The sequence below is a fragment of the Phalangium opilio genome, unplaced genomic scaffold (assembly GCF_054372755.1).
Source record: "Phalangium opilio isolate 3A_F unplaced genomic scaffold, DU_Popi_V2 ptg000105l_1, whole genome shotgun sequence".
Taxonomy (NCBI): domain Eukaryota; kingdom Metazoa; phylum Arthropoda; class Arachnida; order Opiliones; family Phalangiidae; genus Phalangium; species Phalangium opilio.
The window spans coordinates 660,247-680,817 of record NW_028324207.1 but is presented as its reverse complement, the minus strand read 5'-3'; the positions used below and the strand labels follow the sequence as shown (position 1 = coordinate 680,817).

At 38.5% G+C, this 20,571-nt stretch overlaps 1 protein-coding gene across 5 annotated transcripts in view; it reads right to left on the bottom strand.

Annotated features, from left to right (window-relative positions):
- Nucleotides 1-20,571, bottom strand: part of Pi3K21B (phosphatidylinositol 3-kinase regulatory subunit alpha) — a 51,828-nt gene that overhangs the window by 17,550 nt on the left and 13,707 nt on the right. For 3 of the 5 annotated variants that reach the window (XM_089851852.1, XM_089851850.1, XM_089851851.1), the window contains exon 4: nt 7,769-7,881. The exons of 1 other annotated variant lie outside the window; for it this stretch is intronic. In XM_089851852.1, the coding sequence (XP_089707978.1) occupies nt 7,769-7,881 (113 nt within the window). Of the gene's footprint in view, nt 1-7,768; nt 7,882-7,965; nt 8,657-20,571 lie in introns of those variants that run through there. One more of the 5 variants, XM_089851853.1, reaches the window with a different exon arrangement.

Genomic DNA, 20,571 nt, shown 5'->3' with positions numbered 1-20,571 from the left:
AGTTAAAAATTCAAATTATAATGGGTAGACCTTGATTTTTTAACTTTAAACTATTTTAATTTTAGATTTATTCTATATGGGTCATAAAATTTTAAAATAACCTTGAAAAATATTCTTTTCCTCATTAAAAACCATACCTAATATAATAAAGGATTAAAAAAAGTTCTTAACTATAATTAATATTAAACTACCTAGTAACCAATTTAATGACTAAGATCAGATTTTTCTTTTTTAATAGATATTAATTACAGAGCGTCCGCCTTCCGCCAGGTTTAGACATAGCACATGTACTAAATCGCGTACCTATACTTGTAACGTGTGTAAAAAATTCAAGGATAGGTTTAAGTACAACTGTTTTTGACAAGGTTTAACGTATACACCAAACGGTAAAACGAAACTTCCATAACCCTGATCAATTTCCAGGTTTTTATAAAGTATACCTGGTATAAATTTTTAGGTTTTATCAGGGATAGATTTAATTTTAGAAGTAGGAATGGAGAACAGAGTAATGTGGGCGCGCGTCATCAAAATCCCGGACCCCCTTCCACGGGACGGAGGGGTATGAAAGAAGAGGCGGGTCATAGCGACAGAGGTAAAAAGGAATTACGTATTTTTCGCCGTTCCCGTCAGCAACATCATCAAAACGTAGTTTAAATGAGCCAATAAGATAATTTAAACTTATCGTTACGTGTTGGAGGGAGGGGCTCTATACTGGGCTATGAGTCGGACTCGAGTAAATACTAACCGTTATCCCTGGTTTTATAGAATACCTGTGACATAAGTTCACAAGATATGTTCCATAAGTTTGTTACTGGTTACAAACCGGAGCTTGTCGTGAAGTTACGTAAGGGAAACGTCATGATTCAGGGTAAAGCGACGCCTGGTGAGGCGCTGTCAAAGGCTTAGGACAGTCTAAATAGGAAGATGGAAGTGCTACAAAACCGAGTATAGTCAATTCTCGCTTGTCGTTCTCGAACTAGCTCTCAGTAAAGTCTCTAGCATAACGAAGTATAGGTAGTGTCATACTTATGGACCATATCGTACAATAAACTTATGCTCTGATAAATTTAAAGGTATATCGTTTAACAATGAAGGGATATCAATTTCCCTGGTGAAAAGCTTCGAATAAAGTTGGAACCAAGAAATTATTTCACCATCTATTCAGATTCACGCGCTAGTGGAAATACATATTCACAATACAAGTACGGCTTTTTAGATAAAATATAAAAATTAATGGCAATTACTAATACGAAATGGTTTGCCTTGGCCTAAAGGCGAGTGCGAGTTGAATTATTCGGGTCTTTGACACTAGTTTGGTTATACCACGGCATGCCTATTTAGTACTAGATAGATAGAGTAACGTCGTGGTGGTGGTGGAAGTTAACGCGCGCAACTGAAATTAGGCCTAGGACTAGAGTTTCTTGACTCCACTACGGGCTAACCTACATTGACAACGAATAAAATTTTATATAGCTTCAGGGACTTTAATAGAGGGGTAGGAAACCGGTGGTAAAAATTATCCTTTATTCACGACAAAGTCACAAAAGGACGAAAAAGATTTTTAATGACACGTTAGGTACCGCCCATTTTCCATTTACTAAAATGGAAAGTGAATTTTGATAATGATAATTTCATTTCGATTTATTAAAATGTATAGTGTCAAGAAGTGATATCTAGTTTATTAGGGAGAAGGTATAAATTCGCCACATTTCCAGCTTTATCTCCAGTCGAAACGTAGGTCCGCAGTTAATCCCCGCCTCTAAATTACAACCAGCATCTCATTGGTTCTTGAAACCTCACGTCAGCGCGACGCCAACTAACAAAAATTACGTATTTTCCGACTGAGGAGAGGAGAAATAGCCCGGCCTCTTTTTACGTCCCCCCTTGTATTTTGAAAGGGGGACTGAGACCATGGCGCGCGAATACTTAGGAATCTTATACCTTCTCCCTAATAAACTAGATATCACTTCTTGATAGTGTAAAACCTTCAATGGTGTAGTAGCGCCTCAAACCTAACCCACAGTTCTCCGCGGTGTGTTTATAAAATATTAAAAAAACCGCATGGTCATTCTTATAATTAAATAAAATTGGAAATTTTAGAGAGAGACCCCCCCCCCCAAAGTTACGTCGTTAATAGTTCAGCACAAATTAAAAAGATTTTAATTTTTAAAATTAAAACTGGCAACATGTATTTTCGTTGTATTTCAGATAATTCTAAAGTTTTCGAACGCGTTAGATTTTACGAATTCCTATTCCTTTTAACTTATGTCCGTTCAATAGAACCCAAATTTTTCCCTACGTCGATCTAAATAGGACAAACCACTCCAGATCTATTGATGCAAAGCCAAGTTTAAAATACAGTATGCAGTCAGTTGTTACGCAATATTATTAAATAGTATTTAAAAGGGGTGAACATTTTCCTCTCTCCGCACTTAGGCCTAAAAAGTTAAAATACTGACACGGCTGCCAGCGGCAAGAGTGTTAAAACAAAAACTAAAAACCATCTTGTTAACCTTATTACAAACGGGGGCTACAGTCAATCCCCCTGGTCGTAAATTCCAAACAGTACAGCCAACTCTTCCTGCATGGCCCACTCGATCTCGCGTTCCCGGACGCCAACCCGTTCAAAGAATTATTCGATTACCACGTGCCCAACACCAACTACTGGTCTAAATGTCCAAAAATTATCTACTGTACGCGTTTCAGCTTATTGAACGGGGTGCACAACTCGCGTCCATGAGCGCGTGATCGAGTTGGCTATGAAACGGGCGATTGGCGCTAAGCCTAAAAACCAATCACAAAAATTTAAACTAGGACAGAGTGAATGGCGTCAAGTCGACTTTGCCAATTTATCTTTTTTTTTTAAGTTGCGAGTGTTGGAGACCTAAATGAAGTCCTTTATTTTAAGTATCTCATAGTGACCACGGTTAATAACTTTCGCCAAAAAGAGAGGCCCTCCTTTTATAAAAGCTTTCATTGTAATATAGTGTGCTAAGCCTAATGCGTTAAAAAACTTTAAAGCAAACGGGTTACGTTCAAGTTTTTTTTATATAAATATATATAAAGGGATAGCCTCACTGGTGTTAGAGTGCGTTTAGAAGAGCTTAGAACTTTTGAAATTTTAATTTTACATTATTAGTTACAAAGACAGAGCATCATTAACATATAAGAGATGCTGTAAGCCTCCTTTCCCTCTAACCAATACCTGTAGCGATAAATATGGCAGACTCCAGGCCAAATTTTAAAACTTAAATTTCCTTACAAATAAAATTACATTGTTACGTTTTCCCCGACATCATTACTATTCCTTTAAATTTTACTTCTTGTAAAACTTTTTTGCCGCCCTAGTGACAGCCACTGTGATGCTGGATTGGAGATAGAGGTTAAAAACCCGAAAAGAGGCAGAGGTAGTACGAACTAAGCCTATTTTGAAACGATCGTGAGGCCCTCTGGAGTCTATATAGAAAATTGAACGACCACAGAGAGAGAGAACCTTTCTCGAATAAAAGGGGGAACTGTTCATAACTCTTTTATGAAGCGTTAAATTTTGTTCTTTCGCTCCAAGAGAGACACAGAGAGAGCACACTACTACAGCGCTGCAAAAAGCGTATTAAACAGAAAAGGTTAAGAGAAGGCATAACATAACCGAATGTTTCGTTAATCGCAACAGAATTAGTTTATCTACTTCGGTTTGCCCATTTTTTCTTTTTGCAAAAAAAAAAAAAAAAAAAAAAACGAAACGAATCGTTAGGCAATTTTAAAAGTTTTTTTTATAGGAAAGTTATTAACGCGTTATCATTGTTATCCGGCGTGTTCCCGCGCGCCAATTTGATGGTCACGTGAGCGGAAACGACTAAAAAAAAAAGACTAGAGATTACAATAGTTTCCTATTAAAGTAATTTCGATTTTTTTAAATTTATATTAATTAATTTATACCATTCTGAGAAATAAGGAATTTTTTTTAAACTGGCCATATGGTCAGTAGATCCAAAGCACTTTTAACTGGACATCGGCGACTTATCTACGTAGATACCCAACAGGTCACGGATAATCCGGAATTAGTCCAAAATGGGTATACGGTAAAAGCTTACTTAAACTGGTATGACGGTTAAAGTAATAAATTTAAAGGTGGCATTCCACCTGTAACGATGGCGCCATAGACTGTTGGGCTACAGACAGCCCCTGGTATAATCCAGTCGACCTTTGGAGATAGAGAGATAGAACAGAAAAAAATACCTAACTTACCCTACGCCCCTGAATACCATTTTTAAAAAAAAAAGTGGGCGCTGTTTCACCACGTTATTATAACTAACATTGCGTAAGATAGCTTGCTAGCTAGCTAGCTCGTTCTAAGGGGAATTTTATATGTAGTCGTTTTTCAGTCAGTTTTAGTCAGCTCCAGGGTTTCAAGGTTTTTTTTTAAACGTTTTTTTATTTGACTCGATCTCTTGATGGTAGAAAGAAGCAGAGAGTTAGTCTGGTGTCTGAACTACCATGGAATGGATCGCATGGATGGAACTTAAACCGCGTGGGGGTATACGCGCCTAAAATTCAGTTCAGCACGTGGAAAACGGCTGCCTTAAAAACTCCACTAAATCCGGATCAAACAGGTTCTTAAAACTTCTAGGCCTAGTATATCATGATAGCGGAGTTAAATTTTTTGGCCTATTTCCATCTATTAATTTTAAAAGCTGATAAGAGGTAGAGTAGGAATTAGCTACGCGCAACGTGCATTCAAATCAATGAAAGAATTGCAACTATTTAATAAGCCTAACATAACTAAGTAGTTAAAGCTTGCTCGAAACTGGGTGACAATTACTGCGCATGCGTATAGAGGTTCAAAAATATGGGATAATATAATATAATAGAGGTTCAAAAATATGGGATAATATAATATAATAGAGGTTCAAAAATATGGGATAATATAATATAATAGAGGTTCAAAAATATGGGATAATATAATATAATAGAGGTTCAAAAATATGGGATAATATAATAGAGGTTCAAAAATATGGGATAATATAATAGAGGTTCAAAAATATGGGATAATATAATATAATAGAGGTTCAAAAATATGGGATAATATAATAGAGGTTCAAAAATATGGGATAATATAATAGATGTTCAAAAATATGGGATAATATAATAGATGTTCAAAAATATGGGATAATATAATAGATGTTCAAAAATATGGGATAATATAATAGAGGTTCAAAAATATGGGATAATAAATTCCCTGACAAGAGAGGACCCCACTTTCAAATTTCCCGACTTCCCCGTTTGAAATAAATGACTTCACGCGTGACTAATAATCCCATCTCGCGGCGGCTTCTTCGTTTATTTCCAAACATGGGAAATGCCTTACATCCTAACCAATAAATTTTTCATATCGTTAGATAAATTTTGACTTAAATTATAACATTACTGATAAGTTTCGGAACATGACTTCAAACAAGCCAATAGAAAAAAAAAACTATATTGCATCTAATATATCAAGACCTTTATCTAGGAAATAAAAAATATAAATAAATAGGAGCATCTCTCTAGAAGAAGAAGAGTCACTCAACACTTCCCTGATAAAAAAAAAATTAAGTAATTGCTATGTTCGGTAATCAGTAACCAGTAACCCTAAAATTATTCAACAAAGAGGTCGTCAGGTCATTGCCTGATAAATGATTAGAGAAATTACTTTATGATAATCAGCTAATAACTAATCATTCGAGGAGCCCAGCGTTCCTAAATTTTTGAACCTGTCCTATATTATCCTATAATTTCACGAAAGGTCCTATAATATCACTTATTTTTGACTTAGTCCAACTTTTCGTGTAGTTTAGCATTAAATTTATCAAAAATTTGCCCTTTTATCGAGATCACCAAAATTTTGGACTTAATATAAATACCAAGAAGTGATATCTAGTTTACTAGGGAGATGGTATAAATTCACCACATTTCTAGCTTTATCTCCAGTTCAAACGTAGGTACGGAGTCAATCCACGCCTCTAAATTACAACCAGCATCTCATTGGTTCTTGTCAGCGCAACGCGAATGACGAAAATTACGTATTTTCCGACTGAGGAGAGGCGAAATAGCCCGGCCTCCTTTTACGTCCCCCCTTGTATTTTGAAAGGGGGACAGGGACTATGGCCCGCGAATACTTAGGCAACTTATACTTTCTCCCTAATAAACTAGATATCACTTCTTGATAATATAATATAATATAATACCCGGAAGAAACTTCCGATATAATAATTGCACACGCTATCTCAGTTTTAAATTTGATTCACAATCGCGTTAGTAACAAGGAATCCCGATATTAAGGGTTAATATTTCAACAAAAGATAAGGTTTATTTTAATATGATAAATTATCGTATTGATATTGAGGTGTCGGATATTTGTCAAAGATTTACCTTTCATACCTACGTCATAAAAATTTGGAATATATTTCGAATTGTTAAACTTAACTATTCTGTTAACAGCCCTTCGTAATTTGTATCTAAAATAATTTCCATCCACAGACTTATCAGAAACACCCTGTATTTCATACAAAAATGTATATTTATTACAAGGGTTAATTAAATAAATTTAAATTAATTATACGGGCTGAATTAAGTAACACTATAATACGTAAAAAAAATTTACATCCGAAACCCAGAATCCCAGCTTGTTATCGGATATTTCAAAATTATAAGATAAAGAACGTTCTTTTTTTCTTCTTTTTGAATATTTTAAATATTGAAACTATCGCTATCTACAAAGGTTAAAATAAAACGTAAGCGAAAAAGCCTACGCTCGAGGGCGTTTTTATACGTTAATTAATACAATATCAGGTCGCTCAGTCCCAATCTAATCTAAACGCTAGGCTAAAATAATTATTTTAAAACGCGTTCAAATATCGCGCGATGGTGTCATTATCCTGATACGAAATTTCCATTTTTTTTTTTATTTTATTTCGGAGATTGAAACGGAACGGAACGGAGCATGCGCGCGGCGCATTTCCGAGATTAAATTTTATCATAAAGAGAAATCAGTTAGACGTACTTAATTATCGCAATCATAAGACTACCCTAAAATTTGCCAGCAAAAAAAAAAAATGGGGCCATTGGATGAAATAAATTCAACTATTGCCTCCTACGTGACTTACTCTTCGGTAAAATCATATACTTAAAAAGTTAATGTTGCGTAAAGTTAACACTAGGGGGAAATAAAAATGCGTCTACGCCTTTTTCTTTTTTTCCTTTTTGCTCCCTAAACTGGCCCCTCTCTCTTTAAGTCTTAAAGGACACAATCCTTCAAATAATTTATTACTTCTAGTCTTTCTTTAAGCTATATCAGATTTTTCTCTCAAGTTTTAAAAAGGGGATTCGGTTTTTTTTTCTTCTAAACTCGCGAAGAAATAAAAACCGGGAGAGAAAAAAAAGGAAAACCTTGCCTGTCAAGGCTTTCAAGGATGAACTTTGTACAAGGCTGTCACTTAATCAGCTTTTATTAATGACGGCGCTAAAAATGGCTAAAAAAAATTGATTCGCTAAGCCTATAATGGCAAAACATTCTTTAAAATTTTCTTCGCGACAACGAAGTAACCGAGCAGATTGGTTGGCGCACACCGTGTTCAAATCTAATCTAAAGGCTTATAAGAAGGCTAGTAGTCGCACGAGGAAGTGAAGTGGGTTTAGGAAACGTGCTATTAAAAAGTAGTTTGTTTCCGGTATCTTACTTAGGTCCGCGCGACTTTAGGCTTACTCGCGTTTAAGGAATGGTACTACTTACCACGTTTTGTTCTATGATGCGAGGGGCTGACCTTTCCGGGGCGACAGTCCTCTGGCACGGGTGACGTGTCGAAGCGAATGGTACGCAGACGTTGTGGAAACATTCGTGGCAATCTGAGGGATGAGGACAAGTAGATGAGAGTCTGGTTGGTATGGTCGCGGCGACTAATCCGTTACTATTAGAACCGACGTTGGTACCGTTTAAAATAAGTCCGGCGGTGGCGCAATGGCAACAGCCGCAACAAAATAGGCTTTCGGAGGTGCCTAAAACCGGGACGCCACCGGGATAGGCGGACGAAGCCACGGTCCTAGCGTCAACGGGTACGCTAGCCGCCGGAACACCGGGTAACAAATTTACGGAAGTCCTGCCATTCAGGGTTGATGTCGGTCCACCACCCCCGACTATACCGCAAGGTTCCCCGCGACATTCGCAATGGCAACAAGGATCAAAAACTTCCTTGTCATCGGCAACTAGTGCCAAACCGGGTGGGTGCATGGTCGCCACCTTCTAAAACCGATCTCAATTTATTAAATTGAAGTCTAATTAAAACCGTGGTCACAAATTCCAGTCGGAACTTTTAATATTCATCGTCAGTTTTTAGGTCCTTCCTCTCGCTACGACAAATCCATAGGAGGATTGGATAATCCGCGGAAGGATTAAATTTAACCTATGGCGTTGGTAAAGCGAACGCTAACGATAAAGAGCGTAGCCGAACGAACGTCTGTCGCGTAACAGCCTTCGTAAACCTCCCTTTCTCGAAAGAGAAGCCCAGTCGGCAGTCGGCTCGCGGATTTCTCTTTCGGAAAATCGTACCTCCGCGTCGCGGCGATACCGTGGCGCCCCTAACGGGAAAAACTTTTTGAAGGGAATCCGTAGGGAGACCTTGGCCAATGACGGCTTCAGCCTTTCGATTCGCGCTATGGGGAGAGAGGGAAATTAGGGATAAGGGGAAAAATGGCGGCGATGGCGAACGGACGAAAATTGGGATGAAGGACTGCAAATTTTTTTTTAGTCCCGAAGCAAAGGGGAAGAATATAGTTATCGGGGATGAGGAAACTGAGGCGATACTTTTACGAAAGGGGTTATGTCCTAGCGGCGCTATTTTAACACACCGATACCCAAAGTGATCGGATGGATTAAAGGCCTACTTTTTCGAATAAGATAATCTGAGGAAATGTTTAGAATTTAATTTGATTCTCGAGTGTAAGTTTCAATTTTAGAAGAGCGTGGCAAAAACTCGTTTTTGTATAATATAAGTACAAAGGTTAGTTTAAGAATAAAATTCATGAATGATTAGTTGAGAGCCGCAAAAACACGTATGAAAGTACAAAGTCGATGCTAGTTCGAAAGTTCTACGTAAATTATTGATTTTGAATATCCAACCTACGTGTAAAATATTAATTAGAAAAGACAGATATATCTCCTTCCAGTATTGATAATAATTTATTATAAATATATTTATATGTATATATATATCATTCGAGAGATGGTATATAGCGAAAAGGGTCGACATATCCTGGCTGGCAACCCTGTAGAACACCCGCCTTTCAGGGGATCACTAGGGGATAGACGCATGCGTAGTTGCGCAACACAATTCCACGCGTTAGGAGTTACAACGGGGAAAGAGTGGGGCATAAAAAGGGGTTCCCCTAGAATCAACGAAGCCTTGAGGGTAAAAAGAGGAAAAACTGGTCGGGAAAGAGAGGTAGAGTGAGAGATAGATCTTTCTCAAGGCTACAGTTAAGAGTAAAAAAGTGGGGAGGGTAGGGTGGCGGTGGAATTAAACCAAACGCAACATTACGTAAACCAGGCACGTTCGCGAAGCCAAGTCCTCCATTCTAACCCGACACGACGAGACTACGAGGTAGTCCTTCGTACAAGGCCCTAGTGCTTAACCGAGGCTTAAATAACCTAAAAATCTTAACACCTCTACAAATACGAAATGATCGCGTACGAACCTCATTTTTAATGCCTAATCTATAGAGGACGTTGATAACGGAATCTAACGAAAGTACTTCTACATTATATCGTATAGGATTAATTAAGAGATTTAAAAAAAACCCCACGTGCAATTTCCGTTAAAAACGAATTAAACGCTAATTAACACGTCTATTCTAATGTTCTGTCGGGCTATTGTATAAGTAAGCCTTGCCTAATAGGGTTGGATCTATCCTCAAACTGCGCCAAAAACGTAATGGTGTACAAAGTTAATTGGCGCTTTTTGGTTAGAAAATTAGAGGAACAATCGAATGACTGGTGTAGACGTAGGGGGGAATTTAGAGGTTAGATTTAACTTCTCGAAGATTAAGAAAATGATAAGGAAGAAAGGTAAAAGTATATATTCTAAAAAGCGTCAAGGGCCACAAAATGGCTACGACGACGAAAGAGGCCTAGAATTCTAATGACGACAAGCGAGTCTTCTAGTCTATCTACTGCTAAAAGAAAAGAGCTGGAGGGATTTGTAAAAGCGACGGTAGCGCCACCGCCACCAATGACTGCCCAACATTACGCTAGCGAAGCCGCAACCAGCTAGTTGCTATGGGCTCGAAACTCCAAATGGAAACAGCCAGCCAACGCCAGGAAAGAGGGGGTTGTCAAAGGGGAACGCTTCTTCCAATTTTGAGAAGGAAAGCTCTGGAAAAGTTGAGGAGGAAGGGAAGGAGGGAGCAAGGAGGGAGGGAGGCTTCGAGAGATCAAAGCCCCTTAGATGGCTGACAGCCAGTATAGACGTTCCGCGTGGAATAGAGGCGCGATATAGTACTAGTCGAAAAGTCATGCACGCAACAACTATCTTCTAAACTATGGTTCTAATAAGCCAGCCCCATAGAGGATGGGAAAACTGGGTGCCTTGTCGATGCGTGTGCAAAAGAAAGGGGGCACGAGTGAGGGATGATTAGTATATCAAGGTCATTATATATTTCACGTCAGTTGCACCGAGGGAGACTAAATGAAATGAATTCCCCTAAACTCACTTAATGGAGTTAAATTTCGGTGAACTATTCGGATGAAATGGTAGTCATCCTGCTAATAAGTCCATGCCTTCCTGATCAAAATATTTTTATCGACTAGCACTATAAGCTAGCAGGAAAAAATACAGAGTGGCTAAAAAGAAGCTGAAACCTGCAAAAATTGACTGTTCCAAACCACTCCGCTTTTAAAAGAGGGAGGGGTGGTAATTGTTAACGTAATTCATTTTCAGTAGGTTACACGAACATATCCATATCCCAATTACACTTGTTGATCCACAATTGTTTCTGGGCTCGTGCACATGGCATTGGTTAGTGAACTACACTAGTACAAGTCAATTACTGTATAAAGCCTAACTCAGAAGGAAGGAGGTGAATTTAAACCAATGGGTAAGATCACACTTGGGATTGATTACAACGTTGACCTTGAAAAGGAGCTAATTTGTTAAATATTCAAATTAGATGTCTCGCGGGGAGAGAGGTACGTTTATACTTCGCGTGGTAATTATGACGTAATTCAAGGCAACTTTTCGTTTCAGTTAATAATTTAAGCATTTTCATTTAGAAAAAATTAGAGTAATAATTAATCTATTTTAAAAAAGAGTTCCAATTAATTACACCCCAAATTCTAAGCTAAGATACAAAATGATTCCAAGAACCATTCATTTCTTAAAAGATCTCTTAGCGCAAGAACTGCGCAGCGAGCGCGAGCAAGTTACAAGATGCGGGACTAAATTGAAGGGTGTTTCCCAGAATTCAAGAAGAGGCCGAAATTCTCATTTTCGTAAAGTCATTATTATCTGGCAGGAAGGTCAGTAGGAGCCCAGGAAATCTAAGATTCACTCTGTACTCGGAGACGTTTCATAAGGGTATGGGCTGCCAGCGAATCAAATGGAGGAAGACCCGGGGATTTCCCCTTGTTGCTAAGGGGGGGATCGACCATCCTTTTACGCGCCCCCCTTTTAGAATTGGGTTTGGGGATAGCCCTCTACTGCCAAAAAGGTTCATCAGGAGGACCTGACTCTAGAGCTTGGGAAAGGGTGGCGCCATGGCCATGGTTAAGAGAGAGGCATCCCTAGCAAAAACTTCCGACGGTATTTCCTGATAAGCAAATCGAGCTAGTCGTTACGTTTGCCAAGTGTTGCAACATGGAACAGATAACTCTTGGGAAAATCAAATCCTATTTTTATAATAAGTATATATACGGTTTCGTAATATTAATATCTACGTGTGTAACTCGGCAAAATAGTGTGTTACCACGAACTTTGTAGTGACGACACATGCTCTTATCTCTTACCTTATTTTCAGGCGACCATATTGGCAGTCGCGAGACGTCGTCAGCTTGGGCAATACAAGTTCGGGACCCAATATTGACGTCACAGTTTCCTCCCCCCAGCTTCGCGGTAGCACACTATACGTCCCCATAGTATTCAACTTCATATATAGTTTCCATTAAAGGGGGGTTGTACCGTTTCCCCAGTGTTGCCAGACCGTTGGTGAGGCAGGAAACTGCCGAGAGAAAGGCTAGCAGTTCAGATTGAATCGGTCTCACCAAGGAGGGCCTTACGAAACTGCACTGAGGTGAGAGAGGAAATGAAATTTCTCCAGCCCCATTAGTGAAAACTATCTATAGAGATTATGAAATTTTGGATTGAATATAAAAAGAAACAGAAGTAAGATGAGACTAGAAGTAAAGAGCTCTAGCATCGGTAGTAGATCCTGGCACTAGTGAACAAATTTGAGGATTTTATGCCGCTTCCATCGCGCCTACACTAGAGAGAAAAAGATTGGTCGAGTTGCAATAAATTTCCTACCCCCTTCCCCTCAACCTAAAGCCGCGGAACACGGACGCGGGTGCTTGAATCTAGTTCGGCCGTCTACCGCCACGAGCGTCTCACGTTTTGGAGGGAAAATTCAGAAACCGTTACCAGAGGGCCAACCGTTGGTATCTTATCAAGAATATTCACTTTCGCCAAGTGAAGAATTTGGTTACCTCAGTACTTCTAGTCTCATCTTACTTCTGATAGAAAGCATAACCGCGTTGGAATTTCGTCTTTATGTATAGATTTCAGACTAGGAGGAGTAATACCATTTACACCAAGAGGCCACAACTCTTTCTTAACCCGATACGAGCAGGTAGCGAATCTTTTCTCGCCCAGTTTCGCACACGAAACTTTCTCGTGTTTTCTAAGGGTTCCACAAACAAACGCACAAACCAACACCCATCTTATAAGATACGAACACCGACAAGAGTAGCTATTAAATATATAACGGAACGCTATACCTAGAAAGATATCTGGCGCGGATAATACTAGGGCTTCCCCTAAACCTTTGACATTACGAATGAAATAAACTTAAAAAAAAAAAAAAGGTATGACGTATCTCGGTGCTCTCGGGCTCGAAGCCAAATTTGACGAGAATTAAAGAAACCAGAATATAGGCCCACGCCACGCATTCGCACTAATTGAGGCTAAATTGGGGGGAAATTTTATTTGACGGATTGCATATACCTAAATAGAACTCGCCAACAAACGCCCTTGAAATTTTATATTTAGGGTGGATCTAATACGGATTTTAAATGGTTTATGGTGGAAACCTCAAGAAATAAAATGATATACCATGCTAAAAAAAACTTGCCAAGGTCATACCAGACAGGTTATGTCGAAATACATCATAGAAACCTCATGGAATCACAGAAAAACTATAGGGCTGGAATAGAAGATCCTGCCTTTGTAAGGGATTTTTCGTGGTTTCCTTTCGTTTCCGGCCGTGTCCGATTGGTTAATTGGTCTTTGTATCGGCTCTGTTGTGACGTTATAACCGGATACGAAAGGAGAAAGCTTTAGGTAGTAACTACCAATTTCCAGTACTATTTTCACAGGATCAAAAGCCATAAATTTTATGGCAAAGCCAGAGTTCAAAAGTTAAGTTTCCTAGAACCTACCTAATCTGAGACCTAAACCTTTCAAACTGCCAAGATATATGATATTTACCTACGTTAATTCCGTAAGCTAAAAATAATTCTTAACGGTTTTATCGTGGTAGGTTTTACGCGAAACTATTCCATTGAGGTAAACAGTTGACCATATTGGCTAGTCCAACAACCTCTTCCGTTCTCGGTAACTGTTATTGACCTCATGCGGTTCGATTACAGCCTTAGAGAGTATATATAAATCTCAATCGCTAATGGCAATAACCAAGGACATTATAATTTAACCATAAATGTTTCTTCTGACAAGGGTTATTTAGAAAACATTTACATTAAAGCTTGTCGTTTCACCAACTGTACCTACATTTCAATTCTGTACACGACCAATACAAATTTTATTAAGAAAGCTTCGAGCAATCGATCCCATTAGATATTTCCACGGTACACAATAAGCATTAGAGATACGAGTCTAGCCACCAGTCTAGTTTCTAGAACAAGGTATACCAGATATTTTTATTAAACGCTATTAGGTAGTAGTTGATTCTTCTTTGTTCGTATTCACGACCAAAAACCATTAACATTTATCCTTGAAAAAGTTTTTCTTTCTTTTTCTGCTCTTAAACGCAGAAGGGGGCGAAGGGTTTCCCTAACGTAACCTTGATAAGAAATCCACGAACTAAAATTTAAAAAAGACTGGTAAGAAAAAGAACGAATATCTAATGTTCGAAATAGGGATAAGGCAATCTTCGAAATAGGGATAAGGCAATCTTCGAAATAGGGATAAGGCAATCTTCGAAATAGGGATAAGGCAATCTTCGAAATAGGGATAAGGCAATCTTCGAAATAGGGATAAGGCAATCTTCGAAATAGGGATAAGGCAATCTTCGAAATAGGGATAAGGCAATCTTCGAAATAGGGATAAGGCAATCTTCGAAATAGGGATAAGGCAATCTTCGAAATAGGGATAAGGCAATCTTCGAAATAGGGATAAGGCAATCTTCGAAATAGGGATAAGGCAATCTTCGAAATAGGGATAAGGCAATCTTCGAAATAGGGATAAGGCAATCTTCGAAATAGGGATAAGGCAATCTTCGAAATAGGGATAAGGCAATCTTCGAAATAGGGATAAGGCAATCTTCGAAATAGGGATAAGGCAATCTTCGAAATAGGGATAAGGCAATCTTCGAAATAGGGATAAGGCAATCTTCGAAATAGGGATAAGGCAATCTTCGAAATAGGGATAAGGCAATCTTCGAAATAGGGATAAGGCAATCTTCGAAATAGGGATAAGGCAATCTTCGAAATAGGGATAAGGCAATCTTCGAAATAGGGATAAGGCAATCTTCGAAATAGGGATAAGGCAATCTTCGAAATAGGGATAAGGCAATCTTCGAAATAGGGATAAGGCAATCTTCGAAATAGGGATAAGGCAATCTTCGAAATAGGGATAAGGCAATCTTCGAAATAGGGATAAGGCAATCTTCGAAATAGGGATAAGGCAATCTTCGAAATAGGGATAAGGCAATCTTCGAAATAGGGATAAGGCAATCTTCGAAATAGGGATAAGGCAATCTTCGAAATAGGGATAAGGCAATCTTCGAAATAGGGATAAGGCAATCTTCGAAATAGGGATAAGGCAATCTTCGAAATAGGGATAAGGCAATCTTCGAAATAGGGATAAGGCAATCTTCGAAATAGGGATAAGGCAATCTTCGAAATAGGGATAAGGCAATCTTCGAAATAGGGATAAGGCAATCTTCGAAATAGGGATAAGGCAATCTTCGAAATAGGGATAAGGCAATCTTCGAAATAGGGATAAGGCAATCTTCGAAATAGGGATAAGGCAATCTTCGAAATAGGGATAAGGCAATCTTCGAAATAGGGATAAGGCAATCTTCGAAATAGGGATAAGGCAATCTTCGAAATAGGGATAAGGCAATCTTCGAAATAGGGATAAGGCAATCTTCGAAATAGGGATAAGGCAATCTTCGAAATAGGGATAAGGCAATCTTCGAAATAGGGATAAGGCAATCTTCGAAATAGGGATAAGGCAATCTTCGAAATAGGGATAAGGCAATCTTCGAAATAGGGATAAGGCAATCTTCGAAATAGGGATAAGGCAATCTTCGAAATAGGGATAAGGCAATCTTCGAAATAGGGATAAGGCAATCTTCGAAATAGGGATAAGGCAATCTTCGAAATAGGGATAAGGCAATCTTCGAAATAGGGATAAGGCAATCTTCGAAATAGGGATAAGGCAATCTTCGAAATAGGGATAAGGCAATCTTCGAAATAGGGATAAGGCAATCTTCGAAATAGGGATAAGGCAATCTTCGAAATAGGGATAAGGCAATCTTCGAAATAGGCATAAGGCAATCTTCGAAATAGGCATAAGGCAATCTTCGAAATAGGCATAAGGCAATCTTCGAAATAGGCATAAGGCAATCTTCGAAATAGGCATAAGGCAATCTTCGAAATAGGCATAAGGCCATCTTCGAAATAGGCATAAGGCCATCTTCGAAATAGGCATAAGGCCATCTTCGAAATAGGCATAAGGCAATCTTCGAAATAGGCATAAGGCAATCTTCGAAATAGGCATAAGGCAATCTTCGAAATAGGCATAAGGCCATCTTCGAAATAGGCATAAGGCAATCTTCGAAATAGGCATAAGGCCATCTTCGAAATAGGCATAAGGCAATCTTCGAAATAGGCATAAGGCCATCTTCGAAATAGGCATAAGGCAATCTTCGAAATAGGGATAAGGCAATCTTCGAAATAGGGATAAGGCAATCTTCGAAATAGGGATAAGGCAATCTTCGAAATAGGGATAAGGCAATCTTCGAAATAGGGATAAGGCAATCTTCGAAATAGAGATAAGGCAATCTTCGAAATAGAGATAAGGCAATCTTCGAAATAGGGATAAGGCAATCTTCGAAATAGGGATAAGGCAATCTTCGAAATATGGATAAGACAATCTTCGAAATAGGGATAAGGCAATCTTCGAAATAGGGATAAGGCAATCTTCGAAATAGAGATAAGGCAATCTTCGAAATAGAGATAAGGCAATCTTCGAAATAGGGATAAGGCAATCTTCGAAATAGGGATAAGGCAATCTTCGAAATAGGGATAAGGCAATCTTCGAAATAGGGATAAGGCAATCTTCGAAATAGGGATAAGGCAATCTTCGAAATAGAGATAAGGCAATCTTCGAAATAGGGATAAGGCAATCTTCGAAATAGGGATAAGGCAATCTTCGAAATAGGGATAAGGCAATCTTCGAAATAGGGATAAGGCAATCTTCGAAATAGGCCTAACTGAATCGGACCTACTATTTTATCCAAAAGAAGAATACAAGATCTTTCTTGTCAAGTAGTTCATTTACGTAACATTTCTTCAGGAAAAAAATCTTCGCAAAAGAATAAATGCCAAAATGTATAAGGGCACGCGATTTACAAATCTTTTGAATGTTTATTACTATTTATGGCCCACTTTCTTCCCTATTAATTCGTAGTAGACCGCGTAACGACTGTAGAGCCACCAAGCATATCGTGCTTCCAATATACCATTAGCAAAAAGTAGAGAAACGCAACAGGCCTTTTTTCATTAATGCCTCCATTGTTCGAACATACTTTTTAACAAAACCTCGTTAACTCCTAAAATTGACAAACTTTGAGTTATCACGTATCGTGTCACGGAATGAAGACCCATGGACCAGTTGGGCTAATCCTAAGTTTGTAAACATAGGGCGTGAAATATAATATTATACCATCGAGAATCATATTATCGGCTTTGTGTTCTACTAAATTTAACGGAGAAATCACGAATTGACAGTGAAGAGGGCGGAGCTAGAAGCCAAGAGACTCCTTGCACCTGTCCCATGACGCCGTGAAAAAGCGCCATGCAGCTTCTTAGCGCTCGTTTAACGGTCCAGACACAATTCATACGTCAAAACAAACTGTACGCGATTTGCTTAAACTAACATAGCAAAACAAATAACCTCTACGAAGTCACATTCCAAATATTAATGGAAGTCTCGATAAATTATTACCCGAAACTGCGCCAGAGTCTCAAGGTCATTATTGCATTTGAAGACGCGATGGTTGGTTTATACGTAACTTTTTCGTGCTTTGTCGTTATAATCACGACCGGATTCATACAGGGTGTTTATGAAAAGTCTGCCAGATAGGAATAGACCATTAAGATGTAACAAAGAGGGAAAGACACGGGGGTAAAACTTTGCCTTCAATCTCGGCTTTTTGGCGCCTGCGCTGTAGTCTTTTTGTATATCACGAGAGTGCATGCGCAGAGACGGATGGCAATGTATCAACCCGCCTCTATATCCCAATACTGAGGGTTGCCATCCCCCAGGGCCCCCAGAGTTCCTATTTCAGAGGGGGTAATGGCTACGTCACCAACGCTATTTGCCCATAGAGAAAACCCTCATAAAATGTCCGCCCTACACTCAAAGGCAGGCCCAATTTTCGTAGCAGACGAAATTTTTTCCCCCACTGAAATAGCTCTATAATTCCTATAAAATCCTATATTTTTAAAACTGTCCTATAAAATCCTATAATTTCGGCTAAAATCGCAAAAAATCCTATAAGATCCTAGAATTTTAAAACATGGGTGAATTTAAAGGTTAAACCAGGACTCTGGTCTAAAACATATCATAAAATGGGGATGGTTTCCCTAGTATAGGGTCTTTGCGCGTGACGTCAAGTTACCTACCCCCTTTCCTCTCCCCTTGCCGGCTGCCCGCTCTGGCCACGTTAGGACGCCATGTTGACATCCCCTGAAAACCGGTTTTCACAACTATTTCTTCTCCCTTTTTACTCTCGCGCAAACACCCTATTGTGGTTTAACTAGTTAAAAATAGCTCGGTATATTATGGTTCTGATAACTGAACGTTTAGTGCGCACCACCATGGTGAGTTTTGCGTGTGGCCAGCTAATAGGTAGTCTATTAGTTGTCATTTGCTAGATCAAAAAAGGCGTGAAATAATTTTTTTCGCAGTACTGGTTCTTTAAAAAAAGAAAAGTTAATATTTTAGTGTCCAATACAATACTATAATTCTGGTAAACCGTCCTATAAAATCCTATATTTTCATGAAAAAAATACCTATAATGAAGGAATGTTCTTTGGGTGCACGATTTCGAGTTCACATTGTCCTATGACATTTTGCCGTCCGGGGTCAAAGTTTTCAAATTAGGATTTTAACAGAGCGTTCAGAAACACCCTGTCTATAGTCGTACGTGCCATTCCCCCCCCCCCCAACTTACACTGACACATCGTATAAAAAGAATTATAAGGGGGAAACTCGAGAACGGTAAATAGCGGGTGAAAAGTAGGTCAACTCGTCTGGCAACTTTCGGGGTCCAAATGTCGCCCATGGATGTGCAAAATTGGGATGCTAAAAATAAAAATAAAGGAGACCCCCTCCCCTTCCTTCATCCCTACCCCCCTAAAAGTTACTCCAGACGTTAGTTATGCTTCGAAGATTGGCATTCCGCTGCTCTTCTCAACACATTTTCTCCATTTTTGCGCGATTTAAGCTAAAATATATTTAGATAAAATGAATAATGGGACGTTTTAGTCTAAAACGCCCAAAGAGGGCTTTCCCCAGACTATTTCCTGTGATTTTCCCAGAATTTTTAGGCCAAATATTGTAAATAGAATATTTTTAAAGGAAAGGTTTAGCCATTGTCACATTCAACCAATCCCGTAGGAGTAAAGGGGTTCTGACTAGCAGACGCCACTAAACCAGTAGTGCTCATTTTTATGACTAATTAAATGCTAATTATTCTCTAATAAGAGATCATTTATTTTTTAAATATTTGTCCTTTTATATTAAGAAAAAGGGTGTTCTTTTAAGGTTAATTCTTCAAGTTTAAAACATATTGTAACGCTATAAAGTTCAACCAGGGATAGATTTGATTTTAGAAGTAGGAATGGAGAACAGAGTAACGTGGGCGCGCGTCAAAGTTCCGGACCCCCTTCCACGGGACGGAGGGGTATGAAAGAAGAGGCGGATCATAGCGACAGAGGTAAAAAAGGAATTACGTATTTTTCGCCCTCCCCGTCAGCAACGTCATCAAAAACGTAGTTTAAGTGAGCCAATAAGAAAATTTAAACTTTTTGCTACGTGTTAGAGGGAGGGAGTGACTCTACTGAATTAAAAACTAACCTTCTCCATTCCTACTTCTAAAATTAAATCTATCCCTGACTAAACTTTTCCATATTTCCTGAACTTTATAAAATCCCGTTTGACCTTTGGTCAATGATGTCCAAGCCCCTAGAGAATGTTAGAAGCGGATCAAACTCTTAAATCGATAATGTATTAAGAAAATTTAAGAAAAAAAAATATACTTCTAAATCCGATAATTAAAAATCGCCAAGGGCATTTATCAAAAAAAAAAAAAAAAAATTTTAATCCCTGGAGTAATGATAGAAAAATTGGGAAATTTAAATTCGCGTTTTAATGTAGAGTTACTTTATAAATTATATGGGAGGTAAAAAAATTAAAATTTTGATTATTACCAGGAAATGAATAAAGTATGATTATTCAAATTTTAAACGTTCTAAACGAATTAGGATAGTGACGTCCAATTCAGAACACTTTTTTAAAATTACATAATATAGCGTATTTTTGGCAATTGCAGATATTATTTGTGTTTGTAGACTTGTAGATCGAACCTTTGCGCATATTTTAAGCCCCTTTTCATCTTTTTAATGTAATTATTAAGTGAGAAAATAGGTTTTTCCCAAACTTTGTAGTTACGTCGTATTCGGAACAATTGTATCTAATTCGGAACTAGGGTGGTTTTAATTCGGAACAGGGGGTTTTAATTCGGAACAGGGGGGTTTAATTCGGAACAGGGGGGTTTTAATTGGTAAAGGGGGGTTTTAAT